Source organism: Pelobates fuscus, chromosome 5, assembly GCF_036172605.1.
Source record: "Pelobates fuscus isolate aPelFus1 chromosome 5, aPelFus1.pri, whole genome shotgun sequence".
Classification (NCBI taxonomy): Eukaryota; Metazoa; Chordata; class Amphibia; order Anura; family Pelobatidae; genus Pelobates; species Pelobates fuscus.
In genome coordinates, this window is record NC_086321.1 from 191447042 (window position 1) to 191474076 (window position 27035).

The 27035-nt window shown below is 42.3% G+C and overlaps 2 protein-coding genes across 2 annotated transcripts; both read left to right on the forward strand.

The window, feature by feature from the left end:
* Window positions 1–15792: 15792 nt before the first annotated feature.
* LOC134612714 (uncharacterized) lies at window positions 15793–18140 on the forward strand. The gene is made up of 2 exons (XM_063457134.1): window positions 15793–16311; window positions 17590–18140. The coding sequence occupies exons 1-2, from the start codon at window positions 15839–15841 to the stop codon at window positions 17918–17920; spliced, it is 804 nt and encodes a 267-aa protein (XP_063313204.1). The 5' UTR covers window positions 15793–15838; the 3' UTR covers window positions 17921–18140.
* A 3530-nt stretch (window positions 18141–21670) lies between these two features.
* Window positions 21671–26626, forward strand: PSMB5 (proteasome 20S subunit beta 5). The gene is made up of 3 exons (XM_063457135.1): window positions 21671–21886; window positions 23917–24223; window positions 26047–26626. The coding sequence occupies exons 1-3, from the start codon at window positions 21707–21709 to the stop codon at window positions 26331–26333; spliced, it is 774 nt and encodes a 257-aa protein (XP_063313205.1). The 5' UTR covers window positions 21671–21706; the 3' UTR covers window positions 26334–26626.
* The last annotated feature ends 409 nt before the right edge of the window (window positions 26627–27035 follow it).

Below are 27035 nucleotides of genomic sequence, written 5' to 3' on the forward strand. Positions count from 1 at the left end.
TGGATCTGATTGGCGGTAACAGGCCTTTGACCCCAAAAGCAATTACCAGGTTTCCATGTGCATGATTGCTGCTCAGCACAAACCCTCCTGTGGATCTGATTGGCCATAACCGGCCTTGGACCCCAAAAGCAATCACCAGGTTCTCATGTGCACGATTGCTGCTCGGCACAACTTTTCCTGACAGGACTGTAATGCTGCTCGGCACAACTTTTCCTGTCAGGACGGTAAATGCCATTAACCAGATTTTTATGTGCGGATGAATACGTGACACAGAAGTCTTTAAGATCTTTTTTTACATCACAGTCACAAGTTTACTATTCCTGGCTTTTCCTTTAAGATTTGTTCTCTCTATTCTACTTATATGTGTCAACCTTTAAGAAAAACTTGATGTCTTCATGTTCTGTCTGACTTTTTAAATGCATGATATTGCAATTAATTTTTTTTTTTCCAATGTGTTAAATGTATTATATGCAAGGGTTCGTTTATGCGTTATTTCTCTCTTTGCAGTTTATCCAGCACCATTAATCGATACTGGCCTCAGCTGGAATTATTCGACTAATATAGATGTCTTAGAAGTTGCGGATTTGCATCAGATTTTGCCTTTTGTCTACTGGTTTTCTACCGTTAACTTTCTTTCAGTGTCTGTTCTTGCACCACCAATTCTGTACTGTGATTGTGATTACTCGTGTACGTTCTCAGCTTGATCTAAGGATTGTATATTTCTCTTATTGCCGTGGCTGGAAATTACCTGTGTTCAAAAGTTTGCATACCCTTAGGTCTTAATACTGTGTATGGCCCCTTTTAGCATCAATGACAGTATGCAGTCTTTTGGAATAGTTGTCTATGAGGTCCCTAATTCTTGCAGGTGGTATGGCTGCCCATTTATCTTGGTCTTTGGTCGTCTTGCATGAACTTCACGTGTGAGGTCTCCCCAGAGTGGCTTGATGATATTAAGGTCAGAAGACTGTGATGGTCACTCCAAAACCTTGATCTTTTTCTGCTGTAACCACTGAAGGGTCAACTTGGCCTTGTGTTTAGGGTCAGTGTCATGCTGGAAAGTACAAGACCGTCCCTTGCGCAGCCTTCCTGCAGAAGAATACTGTTTGCCAGTATTTTCTGATAACATGCTGCATTCATTTTGCCATTCATTTTCACAAGATTTCTCATGCCTTTAGAGCTCACACAACCCCAAAACATCTGTGTGCCACCACCATGCTTCACAGTGGAGATCGTATTCTTTTCACTATAGGCTTTGTTGACCCCTCTCCAAACATAGCACTTATGATTGTGACAATAAAGCTCTGTTTTGGTCTTGCAGTGTGCCAGAAGCCGTGAGGCGTGTCAAGGGGCTTTCTTGCATATTGTAACCGATCTTTTTTGTGGCACTGGCGCACTAAAGGCTTCTTTCTTGCAACTTTACCATTCAGCTCATTTTTGTTCAAGTATCAGCTTATTGTGCTCCTTGTGCTCTCTTTTTTCAGAGCAGCCTGTATTTCTCTCGAGGTTACCTGTGGGTTTTTCTTTGGGTCCCAAACAATTCTTCTGGCAGTTGTGGGTGAAATCCTACTTTGTCTACCTGACCGTGGCTTGGTTTTAAGAGATCCCTGTATTTTCCACTTCTTAATAAGTGATCGAACAGTATTGACTGGCATTTTCAAGGTTTTGGATATCTCTTTAGCTTGACTACTAACTTGACTACCTTGTTACTTGTTTTTGTCTTTTCTGCTTCCCATGGCTTAGTATCTAGCCTGCTCAGTGCATTCGCATGAGCGCTAACAAACTCATTGACTATTTATACACAGACACTAATTGCAATTTAAAAAGCCACAGGTGTGGGAAATTAACCTTTAATTATCATTAATATCCTGTGTATGTCACCTTGTGTGTATTCAAGGGTAAGACCAGGGTCATTTTGGGTGATTTCTGTTATCATTATGATTTAAGAAGGAGCCAAACTATGATGTGTTAATAAATGGCTTCATATGATCACTATCCTTTAATAAAATAAACTTTTTTGCATGATCAGTCATATTTTCAAAATCAATGCAAACTAAATTTCACAATTTCTGCCAGGGTATGTTAACTTTTGAGCACAACTATATATGTATTTTTCCATAGCTTTGCTCAGGAAAGGGGAATATTGCTTGTAAGCCCTGGTGGTCTGGTGGTGAGGCCCTGGTGGTCTGGTGGTGAGTGAACTCTAGCCTGTATTTCCTCAGGTCTAGAGATCACTTTTGCGAGATCAGAGCATTGCCATGGTACCAAGCTACAAGCTAGAGCCCCCAGATCCTCTGCTTTTCTCCCTCTTCCTGTGCCACAACTGGGCCTGTGCTTGGGTAGCTCTGGCCCTGCATGTGCCATTAAGGGAGATCCTCTGACCTTCCCTGATGGCCTGGGCACATGGCCATCGCAGCCCACCGGGCATTTGCCCGGTTTGTCTGATGGCCAGTCTGGACCTTCTTTGATTACCTGGATACTCATGTATATTCTTCTGGTATACACTACTAGCTCATTACAACCCTACTCATTACCACTTTTATGTTTGTTGAAGCAGGGTTTACCCTGTGTATGTGCTATATTTGATTAATATATTAATCAGATTAATTCTCCTGGAATTGCAGGTTTAATTCATTTACCTAGTTAGTCATGAACAACGATATGTGTTCATTTCACAAGTGCTTTTTAATACAGCAATTCTGCTTCATTAGCTGAGTTCATGAAGTGAGCACAACCAGCTTCCTCTTAAAATTGACTGAGCTTGTCAAATGAACAAATAAGCTGAGCTAAGGTTTTCATAGAATTTATCACTGCCATATTATTTACAGATTACAGAACAGTGGTATTTATTAAAATTTATTATTCATTACCTCTTTTCTTTTTTTCCAGCTGATTTGAAATCTTTTTCGCATGCTCTGAGCCGGCAAGGGGGCGGAGGAGGAGAGAGGGAGGGCGGAATAAAAAAAAATATATCAGATGGGATAGGGAGGAGGTAGGGGAGACATGAGCTTCCCCTTGCAGGCTCTGCCTTTAAATGAGAAGTAGATTATGTCTGTAGGCAGCGTGCAGTGCTCGCTGATGACAAATGTAAAATATGCACAAAATTTACATTATGCAGCCAGAAAAGAGTTCCAGGCATGTGTCCTAGAGGTGCAACAAGTTCTGTCACACAATTGCCAATAATTCTGGAAAGCTGAAACATTGCACGTCCAGACTCCTACCACCATGACCACTTCTAAAGCAGAAGTGGTCATGGTGGTTGAAGTTTTAAAGGTTGGTTTAAATGTTACTACAGCTACATCCCCACCTCCCCCACTCCCCCCCCCCCACCCCATTTATTACTTTATTTTTTTGTTTGTTTTGTCTCCATGTTTTCCTTCCACCATTTTTAAAGGTGATTTTTTTAGGTCCTGAGGAAAGTACCAATCTGGGACTGAAACGTTGACCAGCATTTGTATCTCACTTTTATGTGAAATTTTTCAAGATGGAATAGTAAAGGAGATTTTCTGCATTTTAAAGTCCTTTATATATATATATATATATATATATATATATCTCTTCCAAAAGAGAGCCAGCACTCAAGGACTTGTATAAAAAATATGAAGGAATTGACTGTTTGGATTAAAAGTCTTCATTTTTTTATACAAGTCCTTCAGTGCTGGCTCTCTTTTGTAAGTTGTATTTTCGTGCAGTTGAGCATCAGGGAATTACAACGAGGAAAGATGGAGTGCAAAACCTCTACAAATTGTATATATATATATATATATATATATATCAAACATTTGATTTTATTTAGAAATATTGAGGTTTGACAATAAAATAACAACATTTCTAACAAGGGGCGTGGTACTCGGACCGTCGAAGTCCATGAAGGCTCCTCGTGGTACAGCAGAGCAAATGTTGACATGCCTGAATTAGCTTTTTGACAGCTTCTTGGCAAAATATAGGAGCCCACTCACAAACACAAAACCAGGATCACGAGAGGAGAACAGAACAGAGTGGGGCGAGCGGACTGCCCCCCCACAGCAAATAAATCTCCTAAGTCTAGCCCACCTGGGCTAAAGGCCAGCAGGGACAAGCTCCCACTGCATTGACCACAGATGCGGAAGATCCATCGCTGCAGGTGGCGAAAGTCCATCAGGAGCTTCAGCCATCCCTCTACAGAAAAAAAACTTGGAATCATTGATGAGGACCCGAGTCTGTGGGTCTGGGATGCAGGCCTTCACATCGGCCTGGGGCTGGGAGGGCTCTGATCTCGGCTCCTGCCTCATATCACCTCTTGTATGCCTCCCTCTACCATCTAAACAAGGCATTAGTTGAAACCGTGCTTACCACCTTAAACTGTGTGACACGTACCATGCATCTGGCTACCTAACGACCCTCCTGATTGCCTCATGCCCAATAGCCGGTATCTTTAGGCTCTGACTCAGAATTGATTGCACTGCTTCTATTTTTGTTGTGTTAGCTATTTTCTTTGATTTTGCATTTTACAGCTATAGGCTTGAGTGGAGGGCCAGTGGTTATATCACCTTGATCACCCAGCTTGTTCTGCAGCGTTCATATTATGCCAATGGCATTGTTGTTACTTCACTAAGTTAGCTACTAAAGGCATATAACCCTATTTTCACCTACTATAAAAGTGGCCTGTATACTCAGTGACCTTATCTGAACATTCAACATGCTCATTATTACAGATCTACATCTTTACTCTCACACTATCTTGTTTTGATCTATAACGAAAATGTCACGAATGTCCTATTGCATATCTGTATAATCTATGCAACAATAAAAACAAAGATTGACAAAAACAAAACAAAACATAGATAACATAGTAGATAATTATAACTTAAACTATAGCAATGACTATTGCAGTATAATATTAAGCAGTTTCAATGTAACATTTTGTTAACGATAAAATAGACTACAATAAAAATGGAACTCAGTATGGCATAAATATTAGTATTACAAGCACAAAAACATAAACAATAATTTGACAGCCTCTTATATATTGTTATTTGACTACTTTTTCATTTACTTCAAAATAAAGGCATTATCTGAGTAGGATATGGTAGGGTGAGTACTAATAAAGGTAGCATACCAGCTGGAACTCTAGAAGAGTACCATGCTGTGAATTCTGCTGAGGTTTTCATTATTATTTGCATAATTATATCAAGAGTGAGAATACATTTCCCCCAAATGTGTATTTTGTATATATACATATAACAGGTATGTGATTGGGAGATGTGAGCAGAGAAAGTGTGCCAGTAATGCAACAGAGGGGTGTGCCAGCCTGGCATCAATGCACACCACACTGACTGACATCCTCCTAGCCAGACCGATAAAAAAGCAGATCCAGCATGGTGGGATAGAATTCTGAAATAGGAACTCTTACACTTAAAAATTAGGGAGCTGCATACCTCCTAATTGTTCCTATTAAAAGCAAACCTGTCACATCCCCCATCCTCTCCCCACAACAAATTTTTTTATTTCATAAAGATAGAATCACTGAAATTCCAACCCAGTCAAGAGATATACAGAGACAAAGTATGGATTACATTGTCTCTGTATATTTCCTCAGCCTGACTTTCTTAAACTGTGGAGCTACAGTGTCAATCCCAACAGCTGTCACCAGTGATGGCTGCACGGAATTGGCTGTGCCTATGGAGGCCGCATGATCCTCCATAGATCTCAACGCTGTACTCTCACGCATGCACAAGAGTACACCAGTGACATTGGTGCTGAAGAGCAACCTGCCGGATCAAGATAGACGGACCCACGAGGGACAGGTTCAGGTAATTAAATCCTACCTTTACCTGCCCCCCCAGCTTCTGGACCCACAGTGGCGATGTCACCATTGGGGGACTTTGCCAATTCCTCAAAGTCCCCAAAGGGTGACAGTGCCGCCTTAAGCGGGACAGTTCCTATGTTTGGTCCAAATTCCTCTGTCCCTCTCTTCTGTCCCAAATATTAAAATAAATACAATAAATCAGTGTTTCCCGGATATATCCATGGCAGCACTACAGATGGGTATAGCTCCTCCCACTCCTAAATTGGACAGGAAAACCTCCTAATTAAACAATAAAAGAGAGACTCCATCCCCTACATCCTCATTCTTTAATGTCCACTTCAGTTGAACTTAGGATGTTTTGCACCTACTCTTTTTCCTTTTGTGGCTTACTTGGATCTAATAGTACCCTTTGCCAATGGGGAGTTTGGATTATCTTCTAATAGAAGCCTCAGGACATAGCACATCACCAAAGGATCCTCCTAAAGGATTCTCCTCTTAGCGACCAGGTACTTATGCTGCAGTGACTCTATAGATAGTAGCTGGACGTGCCAGACCCCTGAGGTTATAATTCCCGGAAATGGGTCACCTACCTACTCGTGGGGTCGTGGGGTATCTTGGCTTTTCTATCCATGTTGGCTGGATTGATATTTGACATGCAATTTGGCATTGTGAAGAAGATGGATTCGCCTTTTCCTGGCTTGATTGTATTACCCCTAATAGGGGGCTGCTTATCCCCTTCTTCAGTGTTTGTTTTGGCCTTTTCCCTCCTTTCCTTCTCCGTTCTATGGTGTTCTGGTGGTGGAACGCATGTAGCGTTCCAATTTAGTAGGAAGAGATGGTAGCAGGTATCTTCTGGAGACTCACGCAGCACGCTGGAACGCACGCTGCATTCCACACGAAAGAAGGATAAACCGAAAGTGACTCAAAAGCAGGCTTTTTAAATGTAAGAAAGGATAGGACCAAAATATATACCAACTGAAGAAGCCCTAGGGTGAATTGGACATTGTTACAAGGAACCAGGACTTTCTGGACTTATTTTTAATTGATTTTATTTTAGTTTCACTTTTATTTCTTATTTTATTGAAGCAATAAAAGTTATTACATTGGAAAGATTGCAAACGGCACAGATTTTATTCAGTTATGGGCTTTTAACCTATTGGAACCACGTGGGTTTTACTTATCACAAAGAAGAAGAATTGGGGACATCCTATTAAGCGTCCCACTGCATTAACCATTTTAGCCAGATGTATATACAGGGAGTGCAGAATTATTAGGCAAGTTGTATTTTTGAGGATTAATTTTATTATTGAACAACAACCATGTTCTCAATGAACCCAAAAAACTCATTAATATCAAAGCTGAATATTTTTGGAAGTAGTTTTTAGTTTGTTTTTAGTTTTAGCTATTTTAGGGGGATATCTGTGTGTGCAGGTGACTATTACTGTGCATAATTATTAGGCAACTTAACAAAAAACAAATATATACCCATTTCAATTATTTATTTTTACCAGTGAAACCAATATAACATCTCAACATTCACAAATATACATTTCTGACATTCAAAAACAAAACAAAAACAAATCAGTGACCAATATAGCCACCTTTCTTTGCAAGGACACTCAAAAGCCTGCCATCCATGGATTCTGTCAGTGTTTTGATCTGTTCACCATCAACATTGCGTGCAGCAGCAACCACAGCCTCCCAGACACTGTTCAGAGAGGTGTACTGTTTTCCCTCCTTGTAAATCTCACATTTGATGATGGACCACAGGTTCTCAATGGGGTTCAGATCAGGTGAACAAGGAGGCCATGTCATTAGATTTTCTTCTTTTATACCCTTTCTTGCCAGCCACGCTGTGGAGTACTTGGACGCGTGTGATGGAGCATTGTCCTGCATGAAAATCATGTTTTTCTTGAAGGATGCAGACTTCTTCCTGTACCACTGCTTGAAGAAGGTGTCTTCCAGAAACTGGCAGTAGGACTGGGAGTTGAGCTTGACTCCATCCTCAACCCGAAAAGGCCCCACAAGCTCATCTTTGATGATACCAGCCCAAACCAGTACTCCACCTCCACCTTGCTGGCGTCTGAGTCGGACTGGAGCTCTCTGCCCTTTACCAATCCAGCCACGGGCCCATCCATCTGGCCCATCAAGACTCACTCTCATTTCATCAGTCCATAAAACCGTAGAAAAATCAGTCTTGAGATATTTCTTGGCCCAGTCTTGACATTTCAGTTTGTGTGTCTTGTTCAGTGGTGGTCGTCTTTCAGCCATGTCTCTGAGTATTGCACACCTTGTGCTTTTGGGCACTCCAGTGATGTTGCAGCTCTGAAATATGGCCAAACTGGTGGCAAGTGGCATCTTGGCAGCTGCACGCTTGACTTTTCTCAGTTCATGGGCAGTTATTTTGCGCCTTGGTTTTTCCACACGCTTCTTGCGACCCTGTTGACTATTTTGAATGAAACGCTTGATTGTTCGATGATCACGCTTCAGAAGCTTTGCAATTTTAAGAGTGCTGCATCCCTCTGCAAGATATCTCACTATTTTTGACTTTTCTGAGCTTGTCAAGTCCTTCTTTTGACCCATTTTGCCAAAGGAAAGGAAGTTGCCTAATAATTATGCACACCTGATATAGGGTGTTGATGTCATTAGACCACACCCCTTCTCATTACAGAGATGCACATCACCTAATATGCTTAATTGGTAGTAGGCTTTCGAGCCTATACAGCTTGGAGTAAGACAACATGCATAAAGAGGATGATGTGGTCAAAATACTCATTTGCCTAATAATTCTGCACTCCCTGTATTGGCTTTATACTTGTGAGTTTTAATTTTTCCATTACTTATCTCAAGACATACAGCATGGATAATATGGCACTAGTCTCTTTGTTTCTTGTGCTTCCTTGCAGGCATATTTCTACTACCCTATTGATCCTTATGTATGTATTATTTCAAGTAAACACTTTGCTGACCTTAAAAAAACTGAATCCCACTTTCCCTCTTCATGAAGACTTAATTAAGGAGGAATGGAGGAACACCGAGAAAAGGGTCTCAGTTCAGAGTTGGGTGTCCAAGCTTTACTCTTTTAAGTCTGGCGCAGTATCCCAAGGGATTTGGCTCCCAAAGTGGATGCAGTGATTGTACGTATGGCGAAAAAGACCACCCTGCCAGTAACTAGTGCTGGAACCTTAAGAGATCCTATGGATAAACGAGTGGACTCCAATTCATCAAAAGCCTATATTGCATCTGGGTCTATCCAGCTGAGGCTATTACATCAGTATCAAGAGCCTTAAAACAGTGGTTCAGAATTCTGGATTCCTTGTACAAATTCAGATTGGCAATTGATTTCTCATCTGATGCTTCAATAGATCTGTTCGGCCCATCTCAAGAAGCATGGTCCTATCTGTAGCATCAAGACGTGCTATTTGGCTACTAAATTGGATGGCAGATTCTTCTTAGTAAAATAACTTTTGTGCCCTTTAATTTCCAGGGGATATGCTTTTTGGGAAACACCCAAAGGATGGTTGAAGGTTGTAAAGCCTTTCTTCCCCAAGATCGAAGTCCCAAGCGGTCCTTTCCTCAGGATAGATGGTCCTTTTATGACAAATATTTCAGGCGTTACAAACTTGATAGAGAATTCTCCAGAACAGAGACACTAAAGGGAGGTATCTCCTCTTCTAGAGGTAATTGTGGGAGAGGAGGATTATCAAGACAAACCAAACTACTCTGATGAGGCTACAGTCAGTCCTTGGGGGTAGAAGCAAGACTTATGAATTTTTCCAAGGTCCAGGATCAGTTCATCTCAGACAGGTATGTATATATAGAACAGAAACAATCACCCTTGCGCATAAAACAAGGAGGTGAGGGCACTTAAACTAAAACATCCGTTCCGATACGAACCACAGTCCATACAATACCTTGGAACACGACTACCAGCAGAACTGAACCTGACGTACCAAATTAACTACCGCCCGCTGCTAACCAAAGCGACACAAGACTTGGAGACTTGGCAACATCTCTCCATCTCCTGGCTGGGCCGCCTGGCATCAATAAAGATGAACCTCCTCCCACGATTCCTATTCCTATTCCAAGCCTTACCCATACCCATATCCAAAGCGGACTTCAGATCTCTACAGACACGTATAGACAAATTCATTTGGGCGGGGAAAAAGGCTCGGGTCAAAAGAGCAACATTATACATACCACATAAAATGGGGGGATTGGGCCTCCCCAACTTGTGGGACTACCACCAGGCGGCCCAGCTCGCACAAATCCAGAACCTACATGCCCCAGTGGGGCGAAAAACCTGGGTAGACTTGGAGCACAACCTGCTAGGTCGGGACTTCCCCTCCCTACTCTTTTGGCTCCCAAAAAAAGACAGACCACAGACCCCCCCAACAACACCCGCGCTAACGCACTCCATACAACTCTGGGACCAAGTCACCCGCAAACATAAAATTATCAACTCCCCATCCCCCTTGACACCCATATTACGCAACACCCAATTCGAACCAGGAATGACCCCACAGGACTTTGCACGGTTCGAAGACAATGAATTGATCAGATTCTGCCACTTTTTCAGAGGACCACAACTACTCCCCTTCCCGGAGCTACCGAACTCCACTCCTCTCACCACGTTCGATCACTTCCGCTACCTGCAAATTAGAAGCTTTTTGTCCCAACCGCTTAACCACCGAGCGGCCACCACACCGGCCACGACCTTTGAAAAAATGTGCATGCACACTCCAATACAAAAAGGGCAGATATCCACTATCTATGGCATACTCCACAATTCCACCTCCCGTGAAGCTCTCTCATACACAGCAGCATGGGAAAGAGATATAGGACAACCAGAGGACCCATCGGATTGGAAAGAAGTATGGGACGCTACGGCCTCGCTCACAATCTGTGTCACGCACAAAGAACAAGCGTACAAGACGATGTTCCGATGGTACATCACCCCCCTGAGGTTGAAGCAAATGCGCTTCTCCACCTCAGACCGTTGCTGGAAGGGATGTGGGGAACAAGGCACCTACCTCCACCTATGGTGGGAATGCCCCAAAATCACCCCACTTTGGAGAGACGTTGCCCAGCTGACAAACAGAATACTCCATAGCAATCTACCGCTAGACCCCTGGATATGGCTCCTCTCTAAACCACACGACACCCTGACACGCGCCCAAAATAAGCTCACAGCCCGGATGGCACTAGCCACACGACGCACCATAGCCAGACACTGGGGCAACAACACCACCCCCTCCATGCCCGAAGTCCAAAGACGCATAGAAGAAGCTGTAGAAATGGATAAACTATCTGCCCTGATCCATGACACGACTACGTCTTTCCACAAGATATGGGACCCTATGATAATGAGAATGGCAACACTGCCATAACCCACCCCACATATATCCCCTGCCACCCAAACCTCCCGCGCCCCCCCCCTAGGGGGGGGGCGGGGGGGCGGAGGATGCGCGACTTTCCCCTTCTCTGGTCCTATTCTTCCTCCCCCTATCCCTCTCTCTTTCTCCCCCTACTCCCCCCCCCCCCTAGCACTCCCCTCAACCATGCCTACCCCACCATTGCAATTCTACCGCATCGATTCCACACGCTAACGATCCGCCAGCCAGCCCACCACAAATGCCACCCTAACCTGCAATGGACACAACTGACAGACACACACGCAACCCCCCCAATACAGGCATGGCCACACTGAATACCCCAACTAGGGGGGACCCTACCCAGCCAGACACCGAAGAGACGGATGTCTCCACCACACCCCCACACTCGATACACACCACTCAACACTTACCCCCCCCGACCCACACCAGAATCCACACGAACCACCCACTGAGACAGACCCCACACCTCCACCCCCCCAAAAAACAAACGACAACGAACTACCTACCAAAAATACATACACGACAACCCCACCCCCCACTCCCAACAACAGCGACTTAAACACAACACTAAATTTCTACAACAAACACACCACATAACCGCGGGAGACTAGACCCAATCCTCCCCGGCTACGTCGCCAGACGGAGAACTACCCCACCCCCGACCAAGTTCTGTACCCCACTCCCCGACCCCCAGTACTATATCAGAAACCGTCGTATCAGGGACTGGACACCACATAGCAGACGAATCTCTACAGCACCTGAAGCAGACAATAGATGGTGACATAAAGCCAATGATTGAACATACGACTACAATTTACAAACCCTACAACCAGATCCCCACCTCCAAGTTATTCTACCTATTTCCCTCCCCCCCCGACGAAACCTTGACACCACATCCAAACGCTCCCACAGGTACACCCGATAAGGGAAATCAAACTAGGAAACAGAGATACCCGTAGCGGGCAAGGCTGAATAAGCCCGCAAACACGGCTTCTGCGCAAGCCAACTGTACGGTACCAAGAATCACCGAACATGCTACTAACCAACCCTTCCTTTCTGTTAAACCACTTAAATAACCACAAGAGCATGGGCTTCTGCGCAAGCCACCCTAAGTTTTATTCTGCACACCTGTTGACCTACAACTCTAGGTTTGGAAAAATGCATGTTAACTGGAATTGTTTGCCAAAAAGTATTTCGTTCAGATAGATACGAGCTTACAACTACAAAGACACTGTTATGGCATAAGATACATCCTAAGCTCTCCTACGGACAATCCCTCTACCCTATACATTGTCTTCAACCACTATCTCAATCGCCTGACAATCCCGGTCATGCTCATTCATGGTTTTGAATTTAATATTTGTTGTTTTAAAATCTGTGCACTATTATAGACATAACATGTTATGTATTTATACCCACAGGTTCTCTGTGACTATGGTGGTCCAGAGGACCGAAATGTTATTACATGCACTACTGAAAATAAAGAATTTATATAAAAAAAAAAAACAACAATGAGGTGAGAAACGCTTATCTTATTAGACAGTGGTTACAGCTTCCTCCAGGGATATCCTAGCAATAATCTCTCCAATATAGAATAGGTATACACAAAATTGAGGATGCAGCTGTGGATCTACAAAAAAATATAGAACAAATAATAGTGAACACTGTATAACAGGGTACAAATGCGCTCTATTAGATATAACTCACAGGATGGATGAATTAATAATGCCCAAGGGTGCCTCCCCTGATGTAGGTGGGAAGCGAAATCACTGCTTCTGCTCCCAGGAAAACGGAGTTGGACTCAGGATATGGAGTAAACAAATTCCATCTTTATTTAAAAATATAAAAATTAAGTATATGTACAAGCTGTTATGGTACCAGGTCCTACGCGTTTCGTCCAAATGGACTTCTTCAGGGACCTCTTGGTATTCAAGTGTGTAACAGCAGTTACAAATACAGATATACAATAAAAAGTAAGTGCTCATAGCCGGCTTACAATCGTCCACACACTGATGCTCCCATGCTGCAGGAGAGAACCCACCGTATCAGCGCTGAGATCGGGCGGGAATTTTGAAACTACTGAGAGCAGCGGACGGTAAACGGCTACACAGCCTCTGATTTTACAAATGTGTATTTCGTGATATATTGGAAACAAATATCACAACTTGCTCAAGTAAGGGTTCCTATTTGGGGGGAAGGGTATCTTGTGATTTAATAAAACGGTTTTACACTATGAAAGTTTTCTTTTGTATCTTTTAAAGGTAAAAGCTACAGTGTATCTCCCATCTCAACACAGGATTAACCCCTTCAAGACTCCCCTATAAGACTATATGGACTCTTAAGCAAGTTTTTATATATTTTTTGTGCATAAATCTAAACTACTGTGGGATTTAAGTGCTTCTATCCATTTACTACTAAACTCACAGAGTTATTGTTTGATGATTTTTTTGCACATTTTTATAGGTTGCCTCACTGTATAGGCTACCATATATAGCGCTGACATTTTTTATTTTTCATATACTAGGGCATGATCATTAAGGAGTTTTGCTTTATGTCTAGCTGCTAACTTTTACACTACAACAATTTTTATTATTTACTATTTGTATCTTGTTTACATTTACTTTTTAAAAGGTGCGCTCTCCTGTATTTTACAAATAAAAAGTAAGTACTGAGGAAATTACAGAAGTTAGAGGGATTTGTAGGGATGTCTATATCACAGTTGATGGAGATTGCAAATAAAGTATACATGAACAGAGAAACAGAGACAAAGAGGAAAAAAGAACGTAAAATGAGGAAGAAGGCAGATATGCTAGCGGTAGCTATTACAAGTGTAGAGAGACAGGGAAGGGAGGTGAATAGAGGAGTTGAAAATAGGTTGAGTAGGGGACCACTAAGCAGGAATCAGTGTGCATATTGTAGAGAGGAAGGACATTGGAGGAATGAATGCCCGCAGAGAGAGTATTATGAAAATGACCGACAAGAAGAGAGAAGAGTGCGGGGAGGTTATGGTGGTAACTATAGAGGCAGAGGAAGAAGAAGAGGACGTTTTGGAGGAAATAGTGGGATTAATAGAGGAAGTGTTCAAGGGGACAGATATTATCCACCCACGCAGAGACGTAGAGAAAGAGAGGATAGAGATTTTGTGGGTCTGGCTGACACTGTTATGGAGGACTATTGATACCGACCAGGCTCCATCCCCCTTGGCCGCGCAGAGCCTATGGTCGATGTAGCAATAGGGGGAAAGAGAAGTCCTTTCATGATTGATACTGGGGCTGAACATTCCGTGGTGACCAAATTAGTAGCTCCTCCTTCAGGAAAAACCATAACAGTAAAAGGAGCAACTGGGAAGAGCGCTGCTAGACCGGTTCTTAAGAGTCGCACTTGCATTCTGGGAGGCAATTTGGTGAATCACCAATTCCTATATATGCCTGAGTGTCCAATCCAACTTCTAGGACAAAATTTATTTTCAAAGCTTCAAGCCCAGATAACCTTTTTATCCCTGAAGTTTAATGGATCATTGGGCATAATGGCGATATCGGTGCCAAGGGAAGAAGAATGGCGCTTCTACACGATAATGACAAGTGTAAACCCTAAGAGTGATGAATCTCTATTTGACATTCCAGGAGTATGGGCAGAAAATAATCCACCAGGGCTTGCCCGTAATATTCCACCTATACATATTGAGTTGAAGCTTGGGGCCTATCCCGTGAGCCTACGACAGTACCACATACCTCAAAAGGCAAAGAGAAACATACAGACCTACTTGGATAAGTTCGTACGGTATGGTATCCTAAAATTCTGTACTTCCCCCTGGAATACTCCATTGTTACCTGTTCAGAAGCCAGGATCAGATGAGTATCGTCCTGTACAAGATTTAAGAGCAGTTAATGATGCGGTAGTTAGTATACACCCAGTTGTACCCAACCCTTATAATCTGCTTGCCTTGATACCAGGTGGGGCAACTTACTTTACAGTCCTAGACCTCAAGGATGCTTTCTTTTGTCTTCGAATTGCTGCTGAGAGCCAGTGTATCTTTGCCTTCCAATGGGAAGATGCTGTTACAGGTTCAAAGCATCAGATGAGTTGGACTAGACTACCTCTTGGATTCAAGAATTCACCCACCCTATTTGGATCTGCACTAAGCCAGGACCTGCAAGATTTCAAGTCCATCCCAGGAGAATGTGTATTACTTCAGTATGTGGATGATTTGTTGATAGCGGCAATTACTAAAGAGATATGCCAACAAGCAACTTATGATCTACTTCAAATTCTCTGGAAGGCGGGATACAAAGTATCTAGGAAGAAAGCGCAATTGTGCCAGTCAACTGTCAAGTATTTAGGATTCCATATCTCTGAAGGTCAAAGGATAATGGGACCCGAAAGGAAAGAAGCGGTATGTCAGATACCGATACCTGAGAACAGAAGACAGGTGCGAGAATTCTTAGGAGCAGCAGGATTCTGCAGGATATGGATTCCTAATTACGCGATATTGGCGAAACCCTTATATGGAGCTATAAAAGGCACAGAACCCTTCCTATGGACCACTGAACAGCAGAAGGCATTCGAAGATATCAAGAAAGCACTAATGAGTGCCCCAGCCCTAGGTTTACAAGATCATACACGTCCATTCTATCTGTATGTACACGAGCAAAGAAGAATGGCTGTGGGAGTACTAACTCAGTATTTGGGATCATGGCAACGACCTGTCGCGTACATGTCCAAACAGTTGGATGCAGTGGCCAGTGGTCTTCCACCTTGTCTGCGAGCAGTGGCCGCCGCTGCCCTGTTGGTAGAAGAAGCTGACAAGCTTACATTGGGTCAGGAACTCTATGTGCGAGTACCTCATGCAGTACAGACTCTACTGGATTACAAAGGTAATCATTGGTACAGCAATAGCCGAATGACTAAATATCAAGCCATGATATGTGAAAATCCAAGAGTACACCTTGAGACTGTTAATACCCTGAATCCAGCTACCCTTTTTCCACAACCTACTGAAAGTCAACATGATTGTTTGGAGATAATGGATATAATGTTTTCAAGCCGACCGGACCTTCATGACTTTCCCATCCAGAACCCGGATGTACAGTATTATACGGATGGTAGTAGCTATGTGAAAGAAGGAATTCGCTATGCAGGATATGCGGTAACAACTATAGACAAGGTGATAGAGGCACGGACACTGTCAAAAGGGACATCAGCACAGAAGGCAGAATTGATTGCACTGACACAGGCCTTGCAATTGGCTGAAGGGTTAAAGGTGAACATATATACTGATTCAAAATATGTATTTTTAACCACTTATGCCCATAGAGCCTTGTATAAAGAAAGAAGGTTGTTGAATTCGGAAGGGAAAGAAATCAAGTATGCAGCTGAAATACTTCAAATATTGGAAGCAGTATGGGAGTCAAAGGAGGTCGGTATTATACATTGCAGAGCACATCTGAGAGATGATAGTGATGTGGTAAAAGATAATCACATGGCAGATAGTGCGGCTAAGCGTGCTGCTGAATCTGGACAGGAGGAATATGTGGGGTACGTTGCGGCCCTTGTTCCGGCCCCTCTGTCTCAATGGACCCCGATTTATACAACTCAAGAGATGGAGTGGTTGAAGACTGAAGCGGGAAAATATTTGGAGAACAATTGGTATCAGTTAGAAGATGGAAGAATAGTCATTCTGACATCTCTGGCTATAGAGATTGTTCAGAACTTCCACAATGGCACACATACAGGAAAAGATAGTATGGAAGAATATCTCAGGAAACATTTCTATATACCAAGATTATCCAATCTTACTCAAGCTATTTTTCGAAGATGTGTTCTGTGTGCAAAGAACAACGCAAGACAAGGCCCTGTTAAACCTCCTGGGGTCCAGTATATGGGAGGACTCCCCATGTCAGATCTGCAAATAGACTATACAGTAATGCCTAAATCTGGAGGATATCGTTACCTGTTGGTAGCTGTGTGTACCTACTCAGTTTGGGTAGAAGCTTGTCCAACCCGTACGGAAAAAGCAGGAGAAGTTGTACGATTCCTGTTGCGAGAAGTCATACCCAGATATGGACTCCCGTGCTCTATAGGATCAGATAATGACCCACCCTTTATTCATCAGTGCCTACAACAACTGACTCATATGCTTGGTATTAAGTGGAAACTTCATACAGCATATAGACCTCAGAGTTCTGGGAAGGTGGAAAGGATGAACAGAACTATAAAGACCCAGTTGGCAAAAATGTGTCAAGAGACCCAGCTTAAGTGGAATGTTCTTTTGCCAATAGCTCTGTTGCGCATACGCAGTACTCCTACCAGGAGAATGGGTCTGTCTCCTTTTGAAATTATGTATAGGCGTCTACCTCCTATACTCAGTAATCTAAGGGGGGATTTGGGTCAGTTGGGTGAAGAAATTACTCGGCAGCAGGTTGTAGAGTTAGGTAGAACTATGGAGGAAGTACAGAAATGGGTACAAGATAGGTTACCTGTGAACATATATCCACCTGTTCATTCTTACCATCCAGGAGATCAAGTGTGGATAAAAGAATGGAATAGTGTTCCATTAGGTCCGAAATGGAGAGGTCCTTATGTTGTTTGTTTGTCCACTCCAACAGCTGTAAAGGTGGCAGAAGTGACTCCGTGGATTCATCACTCTAGGGTTAAACCAGCGGCAGACTCTTGGCAAGCTACTCCAGACCCTGAAAATCCGTGCAAGATCCGGTTAAAGCGGGTGATTCAGTCGGAGTGAGTGCGAAGTATTGGGACATTGTGGTTGAAAGTACTATTTCGAGACCAGCAAGTAGGTGTTTTGACGGCCATAATAAAGCCTGACCACCTGCCTACATGTCATAAGCCAGAGTGTCTCAAAGAGATCTCTGTGAAGGAAAGTGAGGATCAGAAGAACGCCAATCCTTGCAGCCCTCACAGTCGGGAAGCTGAGGTGCCGTCACACGGTCGAAGAGATAAGAATGAGGATTTCAGGAGTAATTAATTTTATTGTGTGTTTATGTATTCTTATAAATTTTCAGGAAGGTAAGAATACAGACATACAGAATTGTGATAGTTGCATTAAGACTACAAAAATAGGAAATCAAATATCCCAAACTCTTATTTGGCACTCACAGTATGAATGTAAGGGATCTGTATCTAAATGTAGATATTTAGATATTGATTACAGTGTGTGTCAACCAGCAGTAGGAGAGCCTAAATGTTTTGATCCCCAATTCCAACCCCGTACAATTTGGTTGGTAATTCGGAATAGTAACTCTCAGGGGACCTTGATAAATAGGACAGCGATAAATACCATACATTCTACGGGTATTCTACTATTTGATGCATGTAAGGCGATCTCGGGTAGTGGAAAACCTTGGAATGTATGTGGTAATCTAAAGTGGGAACGAACTTATGGGTTCAATTACAAATATTTATGTCCCAGTAAAAGATCTACTGATCCTGATTGCCCAAATAGAGATTTTAATTTCTGTCCATATTGGTCTTGTGTGGGGTGGGCAACCTGAGGTAAAACAGTAGACCAAGATATGATTATCCAAATGTTGCCTACCACACCACATTGTAAATCTATGGAGTGTAATCCGGTCCATATGAACATTTCTAATCCGCAACACTTCATAGACAAGTTCGGAAATCTATTCGGAAATCTACGGAACAGGGTTGGATCCTGGGGCTATCATATATGTAGGGATTGAAACTGAGACAGTAGCAACCCAGACTCATCAGGTTTTTCATTCCTTCTATGAGGAGATGAGTATTGAGGATAAAATTCCCCATAATGTTAAGAACCTATTTGTAGATTTAGCTGAGAGTATTGCGGGTAGTCTTAATGTAACTAACTGTTTGGTATGTGGAGGTACTAATATGGGAGACCAGTGGCCATGGGAAGCAAAGGAAGCAAGGTACCCTGGTTCTGAGACAGATGAACAACAGATACTTTCTCAGTCTGATCATCAAGTAAGTACTAGAGGTAAATCAGAATGGCGGTTAAAAACCTCTATTATAGGTCATGTTTGTGTAACTAGGAAAGGGACAATGTATAACACGTCTGTAGGTGAGTTAACATGTTTGGGACAAAAGGCTTATAATGATAATACAAAAGATACTACTTGGTGGTCAGCTTCAAATGTCTCGGAACCTACTAATCCGTTTGCCAATTACACTAATTTGACAGCGGTATGGTTTGACTTTATCTGCTACATCCAATTGGAAAGCCCCAGCAAATCTATACTGGATCTGTGGTAAGAAGGCATATTCAGAGTTACCACAAGACTGGGAAGGGGCATGTGTACTAGGTATGCTCAAACCATCCTTCTTCTTGTTGCCAATTGAAACAGGAGAGACCTTGGGAGTTAAGGTTTATGATGTAAATCATAAAAAGAAGCGAGCATCTTTGAATGTAGGTAGCTGGGAAGATGATGAGTGGCCTCCCCAACGTATTATTAATTATTATGGACCGGCTACTTGGGCAGAAGATGGTACTTATGGATATAGAACCCCAATATATATGCTCAACCGTATTATAAGACTACAGGCGGTGGTTGAGATTATCACCAATGAGACAGCACAAGCGCTCAATCTCCTAGCTAAACACAATACTCGAATGAGATCAGCCATCTATCAATATAGACTAGCTCTGGACTACTTATTAGCAGTAGAGGAAGGTGTATGCGGGAAGTTTAATCTAAGTAACTGTTGTCTGCACATAGATGATGAAGGGCAGGCAGTGGCTGTACTTACCAGTCACATGGTTAAACTTGCGCATGTACCTACTCAGGTCTGGAATGGGTATACCCAAGTAGTTGGTTTGGAAGTTGGTATGAGCAGCTTGGAGGGATTAAGGCATTAGTAGGAGGAGTAGTATTTATTATATTTCTCTTTCTGCCATGCTTAATTCCATTAGTGGTTAGGTCCATACGAAGTATTATAGACAGCACTATTGAGAGGAAGACAGCTGCCCATGTAATGGCTGTCTGTAGATATAAACCTTTAGCCCAAAGAGAGCATATTCAGGATAGGGAATGCTGAAAGAATATGCTAAAGATGCTTACGAGGTCTGTTCTGGTTCATGGCTACTTGAGAGGTGTTGGCAAACTATGATTGATGATGCATCTGGAATTATTTTATATCAGAAGCATCAAAGGGGGGAATGTGATGGAATTCCAGTAAAATAGAAGTTTAGTAGGCCAAGATTGCCACGTGGCATATGTAGGTACATGTGTTTGTACTATCAGTTAGTTAGTTACACGTAGCTAAGATACTGTCATCAATGTACTGAGCATGTGCAGGAATGTAGGAACTGAAATCACACTCCTTTCTCCTTTGTTTCGGATGAGCCATGTGGTCTGACCGGATGAGCAAGTCCAGACTTTGTTCATTGATTGGTTAAGGGTATGTGTGGGTGTAGCTTTTTATGGGAGGAGCTATATTGCTATATAAGGAATGTACTCCATGTGTTCTGGGCTCAGATCTGTTTTGGAACGTTAGTCCATCTGAGACCCGATCGGTACGTGAATAAAGGTCTCTTACTTCCTGAAGACCTATGTTTGGCTTCTGCACGTTTCCACGGTTACACTACTTCAGCCTTCTATCAGATATAGGGTATTTTCTGTGACTAGTATTTCCTTCATGATGCTCCTCAATCCCTGAACATTAGCAACATTCTGTAGTTCCTACAGGATGGATTTGACAAAGGACTAAGTCTTAGTTCTCTAAGAGTCCAGATATCCGCTCTCCCCATTCTGTTGGATAGAAAGCTTGTCTCAGATCCTGACATTAGCAGGTTTTTTGAAAATATTATAAAAACGTTGTCCTCCGGTTGGGAATAGCCCTATTTAAGGGAGAGAAATGAAGGGATGGGTAGGCTGATTTTTTCTTTGGCAGATTGTTTTATTGTTAGTTTATGATTTTAGTCCACTAGGAAGTTCCTATGAGAACAAAACGTGTAGGACCAGATACTTTTTTAAATTTCTATTTATGTCTGTTATACTATTTTAAATAAATCAATTTATACCTACCCACCTGGATCCTGATTGAGAGGATGTCAAGGGGCCTGGTTCCCCATATACCAAAGCGGAAGATATTTTGAGGAGCTTGAAATTCGTAAGTGCAATTCTTGCAGGGGCACATTGGTATTTTACTATGTTCTGTAACTCACAGAATGTCCAGAGTGGGTACACATAGACACAGATTAACCAGGCTCTAAATGTATAACACAATACTCATGGGTGGAAATGACCAAATACACGATAAGGGGCTCTACAGCTGATGTAATGTACATACGATTATCAATGAGATTATTCTGAATCCTACTGAGACCAACAAAGACCCCTCTTTACGTCAAGATGATCAAAAACAACATTGTGCCCTCGTCCAAGATGGCTGCCACGAACGTGGGCAACAGGACGTTCTTCTAGTCATGCCCTCTTTTAATATGTCCGCCAGTTCTGCTTTATCATCGTGGGGACGTATTACGTCACGTGCAGTCTGTGCGCGCACGCACTCCGCCTGCCCCAGATTAAACATGGCGCTGGCTAGTGTAGTGAGGTCCGAGGGTCTCCTGTGGAACAAACCGCGGGACAATCCGTGTCAGTATGCCCACCAGGACGGAGAGATGAGTTTCCACATGGCCCCCGGAGCCAGCCAGGAGGTCACTGACTCCGGGATCGAGTTTCTTCACGGGACAACAACGCTGGCTTTCAAGGTGCACACTCATGGTGACAGTGAATAATGCTCATTGTTATATAATGTCTGCTGCATGCCGGCCCTGCAACATGTTAACATGTAATGTGTGTATTGTAAGGAACTGGTCCTCTCAATGCGGGTTACATGGACAGTATGGACAGTGTGCATCCAGAGACAGCAGAGCTACTCACATATATACACCGTGTATGAGAGATACTGCCAGCAGAGCTATATATATATATATATATATATATATATATATATATATATATATATACACACAGTATGTATGAGATGTACTGCCAGCACTGCCTTACCTAGTTATATTCACTGCTGTTTTATCCCGTTACAATGAGAAATCATTCAGCTACTCATAACATTTTTGATTTTAATTTATTTTCAATCTGTTTCCATACATTGGCTTTTAATATATTACATTTCAGGCATTTAATATTCGTAGTGATTCTCGTGGGTTCAAGAATATTGAGCAAAACTCATTGCTCTCAGTCAATGATTTGGCCCTGAGTGGTTTAGTTCAGGAGAGCCAACGGAAGCTCCAGGCAGGATCTCTTTCCTTGGTTCCTATTATTCTTAACAAGTGCATGTTTTTCCAATTTGGTGTACATAAACACCGGATTTTATCTGGACGGACATAATCCAGTGAAAATTACTGAATTATTATTTATATAGCGCCAGCAGATTCCGTAGTGCTGTAAAATGGATTCAGATCGCAATGGCAATTCTTATATTTGCAAAAGCTGTCAGAATTTGTTTGACCTGAGCAAATCTGCAGCAATTTAGTTCAAATGCTAAAGCACATATTTTAGGAAAAGGATAGGAAGAATCACAAAACATCAGTTTTAATAAAATGTGTGATGAATGCATCGAGAAGGAAGCACATTTTCAAACTGTTTACTTTCATGCCAGCAAATGATGTGAAGTACTAGATGTCCTAAAACTAATATTCAGGGTGTAAACATAGTGTCCCCCGTCCAAACCATGGGCGACTTTTGGTGGCTGTCATTCAACAAGTGGAGTGGGCATGTTATTGTCCATCCCCCAACAAAATAATGGCATTTCTTCTTACCTGTACTTCTTACCAGCACTGCCCTAGGAAGCACCTGAAGTGGCCAGTGGAAGTATTTCTAGACTGTAATGTAAACACTGCATTTTCCCTGAAAAGACAAAGACAGCGTTTACTGCAAAAAGCCTGAAGGGAATGATTAAATTCACCAGAACAAATACAATAAGCTGTAGTTGTTCTGGTGACTATAGTGTCCCTTTCAAATTTCATCAACCTTTTGAGTACCTAGTGCCCCTATCTATCTAAATCCTGCTGAAGAAAAGCCATATCATGCTCACATTGTATTACTTTTCTTATTAACCCCTTAAGGACCAAACTTCTGGAATAAAAGGGAATCATGACATGTCACACATGTCATGTGTCCTTAAGGGGTTAATGGGGGCTGGCTATAGGATTGGAAACTATTGTCCACCACCTCCCAGAATAGTGGCATGTTCACCCCAGATTTCTCCCCCCTCCCCCCTATTGTGTTTGTGCCTAAGTTTGACTCTATTATCACAGCAGAAAGGCCTATAGTGACTGTCTAGAGGTGTTTTTAACCCTGCAATGTAAGCATTGCTGTATCTACTAAGCAGCAATTCTGTACATTTCAGGATTAAAACGAAAGAACCACTGTTTGATAAAGTGGTCTAGGTGCCTTTTAGTGGTCCTTAGGGAGTTTAAATGCATGTTTGTGCTTTATCATTAAGATGGCATTTTATTGCAGAATTATTAAATCTCATTTGTGGAATTTCTGGTCACTGATCTTTGTTTTGCAGCTAGAATCTGATGTGGTGAACACACCTAAGCAATCAGCGGGGGTTTGTCACACTTAAAGATTGTTATTGTCTGGAGTGTCCCTTTAAGGGATTTAAACCAGTTTATACTTTGCAGCTCATTCAGAAACGCTGGCTATACTTGTGTTTTATTTTTCTGATGATACAAGTATTCTTCTTAACAAATGGATCCCTGTGTTTTACTTTCAGTTCCGACATGGAGTAATTGTGGCTGTTGATTCACGTGCCACAGCAGGTTCCTACATTGCCTCACAGACGGTGAAGAAAGTGATTGAAATTAACCCCTACCTGTTGGGCACAATGGCTGGAGGGGCAGCTGATTGCAGTTTCTGGGAGCGGCTATTAGCTCGACAGTGTCGCATCTATGAGTTGAGGAATAAGGAGCGCATTTCTGTAGCGGCTGCATCCAAGCTTCTGGCTAATATGGTGTACCAATATAAAGGAATGGGATTGTCTATGGGAACCATGATCTCTGGCTGGGATAAGAGAGGTCCTGGTGAGTGACAATGTATGATGTTCGATTGCTATGCTGCCCAATGCCACTTAATGTAATGGTTAATTCTGTATGTCTTTCAACAGTATGGAATATGGAAGATTATATACATGTTTTACAAAATCACACAGCGACTATAATACTTTAAAACCTAGTTATTTATTTAATTTTGTAACCATTTAATACAAAGCAATTACGGACTAAAAATAAAAGCCACTTTTCAGAACGTTTAAAAAACGAAAAGTATACCCCCAATCTTTCTAGAAGATATATGTAGATATCAAGGCCTATTTGTGTAATAAAGAAGCACTGGGTGTAGCAGACCTGTGGGTTACTGAGCGCGCACCTATGAGAGTCTGTAGTCTAACACTCAAGTCTCTTTATTATACTTTTTTTTTTCTCTTTGAAATGAACAGTTAGGGGTAGCATTGTCTCTGTATTTTTTAAAACGTATTTTTTCAAGGAAATAGTTAAAGGTTTTCCTAATAATTTTACTTCATGCTAAAAATAGAAACATTTTGTGTAGGAGATGAGCTGTAATTATTGGAGACTGTGTGTAGCGGTTTCTGTACCCTGCTTATCATATCATTTTTGTTATGCAATGATACAATCTCTAAAATCCGAAACAATCAGTCAGGATAATGTAGCATAAACATAGCTACAAAACAAAAGTAACTTAAGATACATAGCTGAGGACCCTTGTATCTTAGGAAGGCACATTTTAAAACAGAAATTACAGTACTATTATATAAAGGCCTAAGGATGGGCCAAGGAATTGTATTTTTAGTAAGCGCTCAGCTGTAAGGGGTACCACAAATCCGCACATTCCAAGGGGTATGTATGCGATCATCTGAATCGGACCTCAGCGTTCCAGTCATGTTCTCTGACCGGCCCTCCACAGTTGTGGGTGGTGTAGAGGGGACAAACTCTGAAAGACTTCTAGTCTGGGTGGGAGCGTTTGTAAGGCAACTTGAAATGGTCGCTATGCCTTATGCAGGCTTCTGCAACCTCTCACCGCTTTGTTTCTTTGTTAACTCCAGAAGGTGAGGATCCAGCCCAGCTGTGGCTTGTTTGGCAACTGAGAACAGAACTGTGCACAAATGTAGTCAAAGTGAAACATAAGAATGATGAGTTGTTAAGACTCTGACACACACATCCACATAGCCATCTTGCAGAAAACACAGGTTTAGATATAGCAGTGTGTCCTCCACCTGCTTTGATATTTGTGAGGCTCACTAGGGCTTGTTCGTTCCAGGTGGGGACCAGGATGACCCCTCACTGTTACAGAGGCGGGGGGGGGGGGAGCCAGGGCACTAGGCAAAAGACAGAGCGGGTAGAGCACGGGAGTTAAGCCGCCTCCCCTGCCTCCAATAGTGGAGTAGGCCGCCAGAGTGAAAACTGCTTCAAATCTGCAGCTGGTGAAAGTGTCAAAATGTTTCTCAGGGATTCCCAATTCAGGAACTGTAAAGTAGTTTAGTGCTTAGAAAGTCAGTTTTCAGATTCTACTACTTGAAAAATGAGGAGCTGCTTCCACTCAGAATGGCGGTCATGCTCCCCCTCCCCCCCAAATCATATATTTTAAGTGATATCCTAGACATAATCCTTGTCCATTAAGGGTATCCATCTTTATAAAAATTGTATCCAACTGCACATTTAGAAATCGTGAAGTCATGTGCAGGTGTCTGGCATCTTAAAATTGGTTCAAATTAAGTGTATTCTTGGCAGTTAAGTGTTGCTTGGGGGCAAAAGTTAAACTAAGAAATGCAGTGAAAAGGAATCGCAAGTCTAATGTGTATATATTAATTTTTACTCTTCTTTTCACTCAGGTCTCTATTATGTGGACAGCGAAGGGAATAGAGTTTCTGGGTCTGTATTTTCAGTGGGTTCTGGATCCATGTATGCTTATGGAGTCTTGGACAGAGGATATAGCTATGACCTAGAGCCAGAGGAGGCACAAGAATTGGCTCGGCGTTCAATCTACCAGGCTACATACCGTGATGCTTATTCAGGCGGAGTGGTAAACCTGTATCATGTTGCAGAAGATGGCTGGCGGCGTGTGTCACAAGATGATGTGGCAGATCTGCACCAGAAATACAAAGAAGAAAGCAACTGAGAATGTAAAACACTAGGGGAGCTCATGATGTGTAATGTTTAGGGCTGTTTGGGTTCGTGACTTGGGCAGACAAGCATTACACCTACAGAAAAGTGATGGGATTACTAAATGGGTGTGCAGACTCCAGTTCTCTGTAGCTGGGGAAAGATATGGCACATATGGACAAAGTTGTGAGGAAAGGGCAGTTCTCTTTGGGTTCGGATTTTCATATTTTCTAATAGTTGTGATTCTATGCTGAGTGATTGTATTCCAATAAACATCATCTTCTAAGGATCAGATGCCTGTTTGCCTAATTATGTATTTACTCCCTATTAGACATCCCCACACGTTTCACATTTATTTTTATATACTGTTTTGTTTCTTTTTTTTTTTTTCTTTTGTGATGGACATTCCATAAACATTCAGCTTGTCCATTTGCTGTGTATTACTGTGGTCCACAAAGCAAAAACCACTTAACTTTACCAGCAGAAAGGGCAGACTTATAAACTTTTCTTTTTTTTTTTTTCTTTTTTTTTTTTGGTATAACCAAAGCAAAGTCCCACTTAAAACTCAGCTATTAGAACTTCCTGTTCTGTTGGCCAGCTTGGCTTGCCACATTTTCTCCTTGGCTAAGACAATCTGATGCATTCAAGCACCTTGGCTACTCGCACACAAACCGCAGATTTTATCACTTCTACCACCGCTCTATCCCCTGTTTAGTTT